A 14,769-nucleotide genomic window follows, 5' to 3' on the forward strand; every position below is an offset into this window, starting at 1 on the left:
GTTGCTCCGTAAGAGCCTAGTTTGGGGCATGGTTAAGCCGTCTCATTTGATTATCGCTTTGGATAAAGGCCCTATATAAACACATCATTATCATTAACATCATTATCATTACATGGATTAAGTCAGCAACGCGAACGGCTTTGCCGGTTGCTGATCTTGTGTTAAACAGCTCAAAAATGAATGTGAAGAAGCACCTTAGTATTCACTGTTGAGGAAAGTTGGGAGGGTGAAGATGCTCAGGGCAAGGTAGGGTGTAAAACAGGAAGGGGAGAGATTGTCCATAAAAAGAGCTATGCACAGTCTGTTGATGGTGCACTCCGAGATTGATGAAACAAAGAATGTGAGATTGGGCATTCAGTTTGAGGGAGTCATTCTGAAGGGCCTTGTGGGGTATGAGGCAGTGAGGCACGACTAGAGATGAGGAGCTGAATGCAGAACCACAGACATCAACCACAAAACTGCAGGAATCTCAAGAAGATTAGTATCGGTTTTATTTTACTTTTTACGGTGTCATCATGCTAACGGCAAAATATCGGTCTCAATCTCCTTAAATCCCTAAACAAAGAAAAACAGGTTAAACATGATGCTCCTGTTCACTGTATATTAGATAGGGCTGGAGGTACAATGCCGATGCAGAAATCACCAGATTTTAATCCCTGCAGATGTTAAAAGGGTTTCTAGATTTTGTTGGGGTGGTAGGGTGTCCCAGTTCAAACCCCAAAATAGCTTCCCATTGGTTTCATATTTTTAAACACACAAATAATTTTAAAGTTAAAAATCTGACATTACATCATTTCTTTTGTTGATCAATCATTCCCCAATCCCGGCTCCGAAACGTCTTGGTGCCTTAAAGGCCGCTTCCAGTGAAGGTAGTTCTTGCATAAACGTGTGCTAGGACACAAGTGGTGAGTGAATAAAACCCATGCACACATTTTCCATAAGGCCCAAATTGTCGTTTTGTCTTCCCAATGATTGTTAAGGATGAAGGGGGCTAAAGTGTTGCTCATCTGACAGTCACAGATGTGATCACCTTTTTTAATAACAGAGCTGGAGGGCTTGCATGAGCCATTAGCTTGAGCTCACATTCACGCACATAAACTCCTCTATGGAGATCCACCAGACTAGTTTTTTTTAAGTGCATCTACTTTCCTTTTGTAAAGGCTTCTTTTGTGCTTCATAAACTGGTGAGTGCAGACTTCACATAAGGAGATGCACCGTAGTCCTGAGGTTCTTCACAATATTGTATAGTCTGTTCTCAGACAATTTCCTCTACACTGTCCTCAGGGGTGGGGAATAAGGACACCAACACAAAGCTACTTTCTCTTGTCTAGGTCTCATCTTTCAGCCTCCATGGTGGCATTGAGCTTTGGCTCAGCATTGCCATTTGTTGCAGTGCCTGCTGCTGATGGGGTTGGTGGGACTGAAGTCCACATACTAGGTTGATGCTGCTGGCTGGCAGGTGGTATCATGGGCCAAGCAGCGTTGAAACTGCCATGGCGGGAAGGAGGAAGTGGTGGTGGTGAGGTAGCCATGGATCCAATTGGGCTGCCGCCACCCAGGCTTTCAGAGGCCTTCAAGCGAGAGAACATGGCCAAGGCATCTGGAAAGTTCGGTGGGGTGGCAGGAGTGTTGGCTGGTGTGCACATCTGGAAAAAAAAAGGAAAGCTAAGCAATTAGACAATTAATGGGTAACCCCAATCGTATAAACATCAACATCTCAGGTGTAAGCAGTTGCTTAAATGTCCTCACACATCATAGCTCTCTTCCCCCAATCCTTCCCGTAAATCTGGACAACACGGGAATGTGCTAGTTGGGAAGGAGATTTTGCAATTCCATTTTCCCTTTCGTGCTGAATACCTCATATGCACATTTCACAGACTACCAAACAAACTACAGATTTTGTCTCTGCTCACTGATCTCCAAAAGGTGGGGTATCTAAGAGGGACTGTTGTATGGTCTAATAATCTGCTACTATACTAAGTCACCTACTCCAACTGTTTAATCCTTAAAGTGCTAAGAGTGGATGTTTTCATCTTGAATTGCATAAGAAATAATGTCTAGCCCAACCCAGAACATGGCATGGTATGTGTGGTGTAGCTGCAGTTTGGCTAAAAAAAATGAAAATGGAACGACACTAATAAAAAATGTGATTTATAATTTAGAGGGGTTTCATGTGGTATTTCTGATCAGAGGTAATAATACTAGGGAAAACATGTGCAATCTACTAGCCAGGAATAAAAAGTCTCTTGCCCCGTTTAGTACTCCCCTTCACACATCACACCATTTCTGACTAGCCATTACCTGCCAATGGCCTGTGGCAACAGACATACTTGAGGCCTGTTAAAAAAACTAAACAGAGCAATAAAAACTAATTTCACGAACAATGGTTCTATGCAACAACGTTTGGCTAGTCCATCTATGTGCATTCTCACCAGTATTGACTAGCAATGGTTAAACAAAGCAGCATGCTTTTATGAACGGGTTAGCTGTAGTAATGCAATTCGGAAATAAATGTGGATCCCAGACTACAAACTAGCGGAATGTGGTGAGGAGAATGTTCATGGCAGTTATCTTGCTATACCAACATTAGTCTCAGGATGAAAGCCTAAGAAGTAATGTCGGTCTTCTCATTGTGCCTACTTTAAATAAAGTTGGAATTGAAGTTCATAAGTACTTGTGGGTAAAATACTTCATTTGCTGTGGAGCAGAATACATTTAGACACCTCCATATTTTGGAATTGAAAATGTTATATCGCAATACATACCCGTCAAAGATCAAATATAATCCATACCTATCTAGTTAATACATTAATAACTTCACATTCAGTACATTGAAGTAAAACATGTAGAACAACTCGCAATTAAGTCTAGGTAAAACATGCAACCAAAAACATGCCAGGGCCACTTATAAGCCCACATTCTGTCCTTGCAAACATCGCACTCAGAATGAATCAAAAAGAAAGCGCACGTCACGAAAACATTTCTCAAAGTAAAGTGGCCTGGTGTTACCCATAGCTGTTCAGTAAAGAAAAATATGCTTAAGTTGGTCTACTGTGTTTTTAGATTTACATAAACGACAAACGGGTTCAAACCTCGGTATACTCTAATATTGGGCCTGTAATCTCTAGGGCTTCCAGCAGGTTTAACTTACATTTTTTAAAAATACAAAAGGAATGATTCATGAGGAAGGGAAAAAAAATAAAGTTACTCACCGTAGTGACTACCTTCCTCCTAGTCCATAGTCCCGTTTCCTCCATAATTGTGGGACATTCCGTCCTTTGGGACAGAACCAGAGCACTTTTGTTAAATAGCATCAAAAATGAAAATGTTTGTCCTTCTCTTTTTACGCAGGGTAGTGCATGTGGCTGTAACCCCACCCTCCTGAGCTCTGCCCCCCACATTGCCCTTCAGTCCTTTTCCATCGCCAGGTCTATGACCATTTAAACAATAATAGAGAATACTTATTAGAGGGGACGGCGGGCGGGCGTATGGAGCAAAAGGGACAATGGACTAGGAGTAAGGTAGTCACTACGGTGAGTAACTTTGTTATACTCCTACGTCCGGTCCCCTTTCCTCCATACTTGTGGGAGATCCAAAGCACTCCTCACAGGTAATACGGGTGGATGGAACCTCCTTACTGAAAGGTTTTTAAGAACAGCCTGACCGAATTGAGCATCGGCCCTGGAGCTCAGGTCCAAGCAGTAATGCTTTACAAAAAGCTGATGGGGAAGCCCACGTAGCTGCCTTGGCAATGGTTTCCCAGGGGACATATTTTTGGAAGGCAACAGCAGCCGCTTTGCCACGTACAAGATGGGCATGAATGCCCTTCGGAGGTTGAAGGCCCTGAATGGTATACGCTCCTGAAATACAGGAGGCCATCCATCAGGAAATAGTAGCCTTTGAAGCTGGTTTCCCTTTTGGGTCTCCGAACATAACAAAGAGTTGAGGAGTCCCTGAGTTCAGTTCTGTCCAGATAGAACTTCAGAGATCGTGTCACATCTAAATTGTGTAATACTCTCTCGGCACGTGAGGCCGGTTTCGGAAAAGACAGGTAATGAGATAGATTCAAATGAAAATCAGTCACTACTTTAGGAAGGAAAGAAGGAGGAGTGCGGAGCACAACCTTATCCTTATGAAAGGTGAGGAACGGATGGATGTTCCACAGACAAAGCTTGAAGCTCGCTTACTCGCCTTGCAGAAGTGACTGCAATAAAAAATGCAACCTTACATGAAAGGTACTTTAGGTCCGCCGTAGCCATGGGTTCAAATGGTTTATGGCAGAAGGTGGTCAGGACCACATTTAAATCCCACTTTGGATGAGGATTGCGTACCGGTGGAAAAAGATGTAATAGACCTGCTGTTAGGGAGAATTTTCATTCTATGGCTAATTTCCCTTACCTAGAGAGTCCCCCAGCAGCTTTGCTGGATTTGAAGGGTTTGTTTCTTTTTACCTGGTAAGAGTGAGACTCTTTTTCCCACTCTTAGGAATTTTTGCTATGTGTGTTGTAGGCTATTTTTGTGTTTAATGCCTATGGGATTTTCTCTCACCCATAAGAACCATCTTTATTCACATGTGTTACACAGCACCCTCAGTGCAGTGACACAGGGGTGTCGTAGAGGCCCCTAAACATAGACTCCATACCCTGGGACTGTCTACTGTCTCCCAGGGCATGTAAAGTCCCCATTGACTTTACTAGTCAATTTTTGTGAACTAAACCAGTACAACCCATCTTACTATGGAGGTACTGGGAAGGGTTAATAGTTTTTCCCTTATGTTCATTTTCAAGGAGGGTACCGTACAGTCCCTCTCTCAAAAGTGTCTGGCTGGTGGCAGTGGTTACTATCATAAATATTGGACCGTGAATATTTTCCTATGGGATTTTCCCATTGTTCGAGGCTACCACATTTTCTTACAGCCTCTAACATACCGCCGGTGTATTTTAATATTAACTTTACGCCAGTAGGTTTTATTTGCAAGAACTTTAATATAACTTCTTTCTCGTGTCTTTCTCTAAACTCCTAACCCAGGTCGGGGATCCTTTGTTCGTCCTTTTGGCGGGCTTCTGGGGTGGGTCAGTTGTGTGGGAGGGGGAGTAGGACCCCTGGACAAGGTTGCCTCCGCAACCCATGTCGCACTCTATCCTGATAGGCTGGAGAGTCTCCCGCCAAGATGACCACTCCACTTTGTGAGTGACAGCTAGGCTGTATGAATGGGGCTCTTTTTGCATAAAAGCAGGGTCCTGAGGACTGGAAGAGCAAGACATCGCCACTGGAACTAAGAAGCCGAAGAGGAGAGAAGCCAAAGACACCTGGAACAACTAAACCACCAGTGAAGCCCTGCTGCAGCGTCTCGCCACTTTTCTCCACACGACGAGAGAAGATCTTCATCCGAAAGAGCCTTCTTCCCTTGAGCTGATGGGGCCAAACAGTTTGCCAATCGCATTCCTGGATCTGCCTTGGTCGAATCGCCAGTACCCTGTACTCTGAGGCCGGATAGCCAGGCACCAGTCCACCCGGATCGCGATTTAAAGGAGCGTACCTTTTATTCGTCGGGCAGCACCGCGGCTGGTTTCATCCCTGGGTAGTGCAGTAACTCTAACCTTCCTCCACGACGAGAGCCTCTCTTCCTCTGCTGGATCCCCCGAACTGCAGGAACTACCAGGAACAACCGCCAAAGCAGGAGCCACTTATTCATTTTAAACGTACATTGTACCGCCAGGCCGCCCTTTCTTCGCGGTAGAGCTAAAGGTGTTTTAAATCCTTTACCTACCTGTTGGGTTGGCCGCCCCTCTCTCTTAATATTGTCTTTCACTTTCTGCATCCACCTTTTCAAAATCGTTAACCAAAGACTTGACTGCAGCTACAAGAACATTTTGCTCCTGGGTCCTTGCCCTGTACCACAGACTCTGGCACAGGCCTATTGACTCTGGCTAAATGTGTTAAAACTGCCTTCTCTAGATTGCTTATCAACTAGAACTCTGTTGATGCACCTACTTCTTATAACCACCCTTTCCTCCCCACTTTTAAACCTTGTGAAATGCCATTTTGCTCCGTTTTCATTTAAGTATTTGCTATACTGATGCACTGTCTTGCTTAAACTGGTTCACAAACTTAGGGGAAGTGTTGCAAGGGTGAGTAAGAAGATATTTCTGTATAACTTTAGCAATTTCTCACAAAGGAGAGAAAGCACGAGTACCATTTGTGTTTGGTTTTCACTGCGCCGTTTTGTTCAGTTTTCACTCTTGCGGAAACTTGTCTACAATTTAATTAGGGAGTTGTGTATACTTTCTTTGACCGAATTTAACTTGCTTTAATAACTGTGATAGATGTGTCTAACTAGAAGTGTATAAAATAAATATATATATTCTTTCTACTACAGAGCTTTTGTCAGTGTTTCCTTGTTCCAAAGTGCTGAAGGCCCATTGTGTAAACCCTGAATACTGCTCATCTCCCTCTTGAGATAAGTCTGACTGCTCAGCCACAGCTACCAACTAAATCTTTGTGGTACAGACTGATCCCAAAGGGGATTTATTGCTCTCACCTGTAGTCTTAATCTTCTGTAGTGCTCCCTACGGGAACTGCACAGGATTCTGCCTAACACCTGTGAAATGCCTTTTTATGACTGGGTTTGTCAAAGAAAAAGAACAGCTGTCAGTGGACAGGTAGGCGGCAATAGCCGACAAGAAAGTTCTTCAAGACATGAATGCCCAAAGCTGCCAGATGAGAAACTAACGAAAGTACAGTGTCAATCGTAGCATGTCTGTGGTCCAGCTGCTTAGCTAAACACCAGTGACAAAAACGGAGCCACTTGCTCCTATACTGAGAGCTCGTAGAGGGTTTCCTGGTCGCTTGGATAATGCACATATTGTCCTCGGACAGGTTAAACGGCGCTAAGGATTTGAATTCAGGCATCAGGCCGAAAAGCTGAATGATTGTGGGGAGGGGTGCCACATCTGCTGATCGTACTGGTGAAGCAGGTTGGGAATCAACGGCAGTCTGATCGGAGGACAAATTGAAACATGCCAAAGTTCAGAGAACCAAAATCCGGCTGGCTACCAAGAGCTAAGAACAATTTGATGCATTCCTAAGCTTGCAGAGTGACCGATGAATCAGAGAAAGAGGCGGGAAGGCATACGCCTTCATGTTGTGCCACAGAATTTCGAGAGCATCCCCTAGAGAGGAGGCCCCGGGACCGTTCCTGGATGCATAGAGATGAAGTTTCCTGTTTGTACAGTCGCAAAGAGGTCCACTTCTGGAGTGCCCCATTGGTGAAAGATGGTGGCGACGACCTCCATGTTCAGTTCCCACTTGTAGCTGGCCGCTGTGTCAGCTGAGTGAGTCTGCAACCACATTGAATTGCCCCGGAACGTGTACCGCCAGTAGCCAAATGCTGTGCTGGATGGCCCATTCCCAAATCTGAATGGCAAGGTCCACAAGAGGTGATTACTTGGTACCACCCTGCTTGTTGATATACAACATCGAGTTGTCCGTGCAGACGTGGACCACCCGGCTCGTAATGGATGGTTGGAAAGCTTTCGGCGCCAGAAATACAGCCAGGAGTTCCAAATAATTTATATGAAACAGCCTGTCCTGCGGAGTCCATAGATCAAAAGCCCGGAGACGATCCAGCATCGCGCCCCACCCCAGAAGGGTGGAGTCCGTGATAATCGTCAGTTGTGTGCACACCCACTGTAAGATTGTTGGTTCGAAGAACACCATAGAAGGTCCATCATCATGCAGGATGGAACTGGGATCATCTTGGAATCCGAGTCCGAAGCCTGACACCAAGAGCTCCGAAGAACCAGCTGCGTACGCCTCATTTTGAGATGCGCAAGAGGAAGAGCAAGTACGCAGGAGGCCATGAGGCCCAGGAGTCTCTGGAACCACAAGGCCGTCATGTGCTCTGACTGGCTGAAGAGCTGACATGTGGCGAAAAGATCTGCAATCCTGTTCGCCGTCATGGAAGATTTCCGCCAGTTCACCGACAGCTCGAGATGGAACAGGAGCTGAAGGAAAAACTGGGGATTGCTTGAAGCTGTCAGTGGACAAGGGCTGCGTAGGAGCCAGTCGTCCAAATACAAATATACATGAACACCCTGTGTAAAGGCACACAGCGCCGAGCTGAGACCAAAAGGGAGTACACAGAACTGGTAGTGCTCCCCTCCCAGGGAGAACCGCAGATATTTTCAATGCGCCCTCCATGTCAGGATGTGCATATATGCGTCCTGAAGGTCCACAACGCTGAGCCAGTCACCCTTCCAAAGAGAGGACTTTATTTGGCAGGGTGCGATCATCTTGAATTTCTCTTGGGGAAGAGACAGGTTGAACTGAGAAAGGTTGAGGATGGTGCGCAGGCCAGCCTGGTTGGGTTTGGGCACCGTGAACAGACGAGCGTAGAAGCCCTCCCCTTGTTCCCCGAGGGGAACAAGTTCCACCACCTTGAGGTCTAGAAGCTTCTGGACATCGGTTCTGAGGAAGGGTGTCCTGATCTGTTGGAAGGGAGGGTTGAAGGATGGGGCAGAGAGGGAAGGGGCAAGCGAAAGCCCGCCCGAGCGATGGACAAATCTCACCGGTCTTCGCTGATGGTCTGCCACGCCTCCAGATGAGACGAGATTTGTCCTCCCACCGGTGTCTCGTGCGACAGACAAAAAAATATAATTTTGCAGATATGTCAGCAGGGAAACTACCTGCCCCTGGAGAGGAGGATGATGGCCAAGAGAAAAACCAACCACGTTGTTTTCGACGGGTGCCGCCAACCGGAGGTTCAGTTCTGCGTGCCCAGCGGTCCTGAAACCCCCTGAAATTAGAGAAGGATCGAGACGGAGACCCTAACCTCTGAGTATAAGGATCCTTAGCTGGGACCTTTGCCCGGACCAACAAAGATTTGGCGGTTTGGGTGCTCGCCTTGGTCTTTTTAAGTTCATCATCCGTAGAAGAATGAAACAATTCCATGCCGTTGAAGGGGAGGTCTAGAACTTTATCTTGCACCTCCTTCGAAAACTTTGTCGCATGGAGTCACGCATGGCAGGAGGTATCAATTCCCACCATCAGGTCTCGAGCTGAGGTATCCACATGGTGTGCCGGAGCTTCCTGAAGTTCTTATGCCAACACCCTGGCGCCTGACAAACTGGCATTGAAGTCGTCTAGCCTATCCGCAGGAATACACTCCTGGAAATTGGCAAATTCCTTCCTCAGCTTCATATTAGCTGCAGCCAGGATCAGCTCGGTATTTGCTTGGTGAAGTTGCAGTGCTGAGTTGGCAAAGACTTTCTTGCCCAAGGAGTCCAGGATCTTGTCTTTCTTGGAGAGAATCTGAGCCGCAGCCGTAGAGGTTGCAGAGGCCTGCTTGGATTGAAGCGTGGCCGCAGCTACCACTGTTGAGGAAGGGAGCGGACAAGACGCCAAGGCTATCTCTTCAGAGGTGTGGAGCCTGTAACGGGCGTCAATTCTCTTATTGATATGTAGCCCGGTGTGGGGTTTATCCTAGACCTTGCCGTCCTGAGGCAAAACGTCTTTCTGGAGGAACAGGCCAGTGCGCTCTTGTGGTGACAAGATGAATGCTCCCGAAAGCACCCCCTGCAGGGGACCATGGGGCCTCAGGTACTGGAATGTCAAGGAGGGCCATCATATGCTTTACCCGGTCATGGAATGCTCTGAAAGAGCGGGGCTGTTCATCGCTATCCTGATCTGCTTGGAGGTTATCCAGCAAATCGGGAGCAGACGGCTATACCGCCGCAGGTTTTAAAGTGCTATCCTGTTCTACCAGCGTCTTCTCAATGGGAGACCGCGGGGGTAGGTGAGGAAGAGCTGGTGGCGACCAAGAGGAAGAGGTGGTACCACCGCAGGAGCTGGAAAGACCCTTACAATACTCCTTCAGGGACTGGCCACCAGGGGGCGCACAGATGGAGTCCACCTCCGTGTGAGCTCCTCATCTAACCGTCCTGAATGTGGTTTGAGCCCCCACCAAGAGACCCCCCACCTTGAAATAAACAGTTCTCAATTGGCTGTGAACATGCCCACCCTCCCCCCATGGACTGATCAAAAGAGCAGAGAAAATCGGACCAGTTTTCGCATCGATTTGAGGTCCTGCACAACGGAGCTCCAGGGAAAAGGAAAGTGAAAGCAACCCGAGATACGCGTTCCATAATGAATTTAACTGCAGAAGACCTGAAGCAGCAGTCCTCCGGACTACATAAGGCGGCAAGGCTATGGTGAACGAGAGGGGCACCTTCCACCTGCACCCCCCCGGCCCGAGGCACAAAACACTGTCGAGAAGGTGTCTGCCAGATCGCCTCAGGTCAGGATCACCAGACCGATACACGGACACTTGGGCGCAGCCCTCGATCAGCAGTGACGGCCCATTGACTTGATCTCTGCCAAGGTTTGTACTACCGCCCACCAGCGGTAGGTGTGTGAGGCGATTGTGCCCGCCCCCCCCCTCCGAACTGTGGGCATAACTACTTCGAGGGCCTTTTGGCTCCCAGGAGATTTTCACGTGCCGCCTATTGCCGCTGTTGCAGCGCCACAGGACCCGCTCTCTTCTCTCGGACTCAGCTGCCCCGCTACACGGTATCCAAATATTTTGACCAATCGGCCTCTTCACGAGCAGGCCCCGGGAACACTCTTAGCCCCCAGGGCATGTAGAGAAACAATAGGGGGCGGACCCTATTACCAGACCAGTAGAGTTTAATCAACCCTCTGGCTAGTCCACCTGGCCGCCAACATAATAGCCGTCCTACGCAGCCCAATGAATAGTTGGACCACAATACCAGTACCTGCATGCTATGTTGGCCCTTGGGGATAGTGACACTGCACAGACCTACCCAGGGCTGCGAATAGGAGAAGTTTCTCTGAACTGGATGGCTGCTTATGCACGAAATGGCTGAAGGAGGCATATAATCACCTATGACATCAGTTTAGTTTAGTTTATTATTTGTATAGCGCCGCCTGGCCCTGGGGCATCCAGGCGCTTGGCAAGGTTACATAGTTAATGCAGTGAAGTAAACATAGTTAAGTGCAATAATCAATACAATACAATACAATACGGAAGGGTTAATACAAAGCAGCGCATGTTCAGGTCGTAGAGATCTATGTACAGCGGGTGAAAGCCTAGGAAATTATCCGGGAGGGTCAATATGTACAGGGAGTGGGACATGATTACTCCTAGTTGCCTATTGAGTATAGCTGTTGTCTTTCATTGGCAAGAAGCCATGCTTTGACTCCGCTTCTGAAGCGGTAAAAGGAGGGTTCAGCTCTGAGCGTGGTGGGGAGGGAGTTCCAAAGCTTAGATGCGAGTACGGTGAAGCTGGTGCCACCTGCTTTTTGTAGCTTGAACCTATGGATGATTAAGGTTTGTGTTGAGACTGATCTGGTTGGGCGGGATGGAATGTGGAACGAGAAGTTGTCTGATAGGTATCTGGGTGCTGGTTGTGTAGACACTTGTGTGTAAGGGAGAGCGTTTTGTAATCGATTCTTTGAGGTATGGATAACCATTGATTAGAGCGTCTGATGTTTGATATGTGGTCATACTTGGGGAGGTTCAGTGCTGATCTAAGTGCATTGTTTTGGATTATTTGGATTATTTGAAGTTTGTTGATGTTCTTGTTGCTTGTGCCCAGATATAGGGCTGTGCAGTAGTCGACTTTCGAGAGTACAAGTGCTCTGGCTAGCGTAATGCAGTTTGCTGTTGAGAGGTAGGGTCTACACGCATTGATAAGCTTACAAGTGTAGGCAGTGGCGGATGAGGTGGCATTGATTTGTCTGGTCAGAGTGAGGGAGGAGTCGAGAGAAATTCCTGAAGTTTTGACGTTGTTGGAGGTTGGGATGTTATTGCCGTCAATAGTGAAAGATTGGTATGATTTGTTGAGGTTGTTGAGTCTGATTTGAGATCCTAGGAGGAGCAGTTCAGTTTTGTCGTCGTTGAGGCATAAGCCATCCATTCTTGTATGATGGAGTATATGTATCAGGATTGCATGACTTCACAAGTAGCTGAAGAGTAACCCTAAGGTTCGAGGAGGAATACCCCCCCTCCCTCACATTCACTGAAGCAGGACAGGGGTTACAGAGCACCAGGCTCCGTTTGGGTACCTGTTGGCTAACCGAAGTAGGGAACTCCGGAGTGGGTGCGCAGGCAAATAAGGACTTGGTAACCCCATGAAATACTGAAAACACACTAGCATGCAAACGTCCAAACAAAGGGAGACCACTGGATGCTCACGGAAGGTCTTGCCCCGTGTGGAGACTGGGTGGCCCTGAGGAGATAGTGAGGAGGAGAAAGCATACCCAGAACGGAACTGTGATACCTCCTAACTCCTGGACTCCGGAAGTAGAAGGGGGGGTATTGATTGTAGTGGTGCCAAAACAAGGGAATGCCCCTCGCCCACATGCACCAGTGACCCCACGGACAGGGGGCTTGGGCCCTGCGTGAGAAGCCTTGCGAGACCCGCGTGTGTGCCCATTCAAATCTGCTGCAAAAGTGCTCAGAAAGTTTCAAGTCGGTAGTTTAGAGGCCAAGCCCTCCCACAAAAACAGAGCCAGACCCCAGCCTCTCCTATAAGAGTATGTCGCCCCTTCGTTGACTGGCACTGTTTGCGACCTGGCCGGACACAGGTTTCCAGAAGAGCGAAGGGTTGGGCCTCCACTTATTGGGGCGTATTCCCTCCTTCCAGATCTGAACGGCTCGGCCCCACCAAAGTAAACCCAAACATAGTTAAAGTGGGATAAAGGGACTCCAAGGGTCAGGAACAAACATCCACAAAACTGGAGAGAGCCTGGAGAAGATACAGGGCTTGACAAAAAAGGGGAAAACCCTGGCCTACGCCACATTAGGAGGGGACTACTAGACTCCTTTCCGGAGCAGCAGGCTGGGCCAAAATCGACAACGGACCAACCTCACCCATGTAACCTGGGATTTTCACTGGTCATCAACCGGCACGGTCCCGAAAAGAAAGGAGACTTCTAGTAAATAAAGTAGTCATACACAGCTGTTGGACAAAAACCCACTTCCGTGTTGCACTCCTTGATTCTCCCCTGGAGGACACTGGTCTCCCCCCACGCAAACCACCAAAAGCAGTCCGGGACCCCATAGCCAATTTGGCTCAATTGCCTGGAGGGTTGGGCTCCCACAGTTAACCGGGGCGTGTGCCCCCCTACAAGGAATGAAGCATTGTAATACACGGGCCCAGGGATCCACCTCAGAATAAAAAACAGACTGAGAAGCTCTCCCTCAAGTAACCCATCTGCCCCCCCCTTGATTCCTACCCATGTGCCTATCACAGAATTCATGGACGTACGACAGAAGTTGGCACCATATAAATACCTTCCTCCCCGCCCAGCAACAGAGATCTCCCAAAGAGCAGATATGGTGGCCGCAGGGGCAGAGGCAGCAGCTACCAACAGTGGTGTTGCAGCCCTATTGGATGAAATCAAAAACATGGGGGCGAACATCGGGGGTAAGATTGACAAGATCACTCAGAGAATGGACAAGATGGAGGAGAGACTTGAAGGAGTCGAAAAAACCAAACCTCGCTCAACACCCTAGAGGCTCAAATGGATCACATGATCGCCGAAATAGAACTGGGTGAGGAGGAATTCTGCCTTAAGATGGACGATTTGGAAAATCGAGAGAGGCGGAATAGCCTATGCTTTTTCGGTATTCCGGAAAGAGAGGGGGAATCTGATCGAGACCTGAAAAAAACACTCCACGACATGATAAAACTATTTGAGGACGATGCCGTCGATGAGCCAAAGATAGAAAGGATACACAGAGCGGGGGAGGGGTGTGGGGGGGCGGGGGAACAGCCAGCGGACCAAGGACAGTCCTGGTCCGTTTTCATAATTATCAAGACAAGGCCAGAATCCTGGAAAAGGGGGAGAGGGTGGGTGGGAGTGAGAGGTAGGGGGATGGGGTGGGGCGGGAGGGGGAGAACAGGATCCTCATTAAACTATAGATTCATGAAAATGCTCGTGACCCCCTATGCATCTGGTTGCCGACCCCCATGGAGGGGTCACTGGACACACACCAAAACAAATGGCGGATAATTTGGACTTGCAGAGGAGAGGTGTCCTCAGGGTAGGGACACTAAACGCCAAGGGTCTGAACTCACCGACCAAAAGGTCCTTGATACGTAGGGAATTTCATTGAGCGGGACTCGATGTCCTGTGCTACAAGAAACTAAGTATGCCCGTGGGGAAGAGCGAAAGATACTGAACATGCGAATAGGGTCAGAATACTGGGGGGCTCTGGGCCTCTGAGGAAGGCGGGAGTTGGAATACTTATTAGAAAAGGATTACATTTCAAGGTCAACAAGACATGGGCTGATGTGGAAGGACGAGCGCTGCTGGTGGTAGGTCTCAGAGAAGGTGACCATCACGTTTGCCACGGTGTACTCCCCCAACTCAGGGCAGTCCCGATTCCTCACTAGGACGATTCCCAAAATTATATTGGAAGCTACGTGGCATGTTCTCCTGGAGGTGGGGGGGACTTCAATTTATGGGCTGACCCCAGACTGGACAGGAGGGCAGGCAACCCTAGTGCACGGGACCCAGTCGACAGCGGTCAGGCAGAGATCATGGACACGATTGATCCCTACAGGTTGCAATATGCATGGCGGGCTCCACCCTGAGGAAACGGGATACACCTTCTATTCAGCCCCTCATAAAACGTTCACTAGGATGGACTGCATATTCCTATCTGAATAACTTAGGGGCGCAGCGATGAGATCAGAGATAGTACCGCCCACCTGGCCTGACCATGACCTGGTCAGGGTT

The 14,769-nt window shown here is 48.2% G+C and overlaps 1 protein-coding gene across 2 annotated transcripts in view; it reads right to left on the minus strand.

Annotated features, from left to right (window-relative positions):
• Positions 1 to 474: 474 nt before the first annotated feature.
• LOC138569121 (UBA-like domain-containing protein 1) overlaps positions 475 to 14,769 on the minus strand; it is a 137,689-nt gene continuing 123,394 nt past the window's right edge. The window contains exons 3-4 of one of the 2 annotated variants that reach the window (XM_069646805.1): positions 2,302 to 2,337; positions 475 to 1,646 (exon numbers count right to left, since the gene is read on the minus strand). In XM_069646805.1, the coding sequence (XP_069502906.1) occupies positions 1,335 to 1,646; positions 2,302 to 2,337 (348 nt within the window). In that variant the 3' untranslated portion in view covers positions 475 to 1,334. The remainder of the gene's footprint in view (positions 1,647 to 2,301; positions 2,338 to 14,769) is intronic. The other variant, XM_069646804.1, reaches the window with a different exon arrangement.

Source organism: Ambystoma mexicanum, chromosome 2q (assembly GCF_040938575.1).
Source record: "Ambystoma mexicanum isolate Mex_15411 chromosome 2q, UKY_AmexF1_1, whole genome shotgun sequence".
NCBI classification, from domain to species: Eukaryota; Metazoa; Chordata; class Amphibia; order Caudata; family Ambystomatidae; genus Ambystoma; species Ambystoma mexicanum.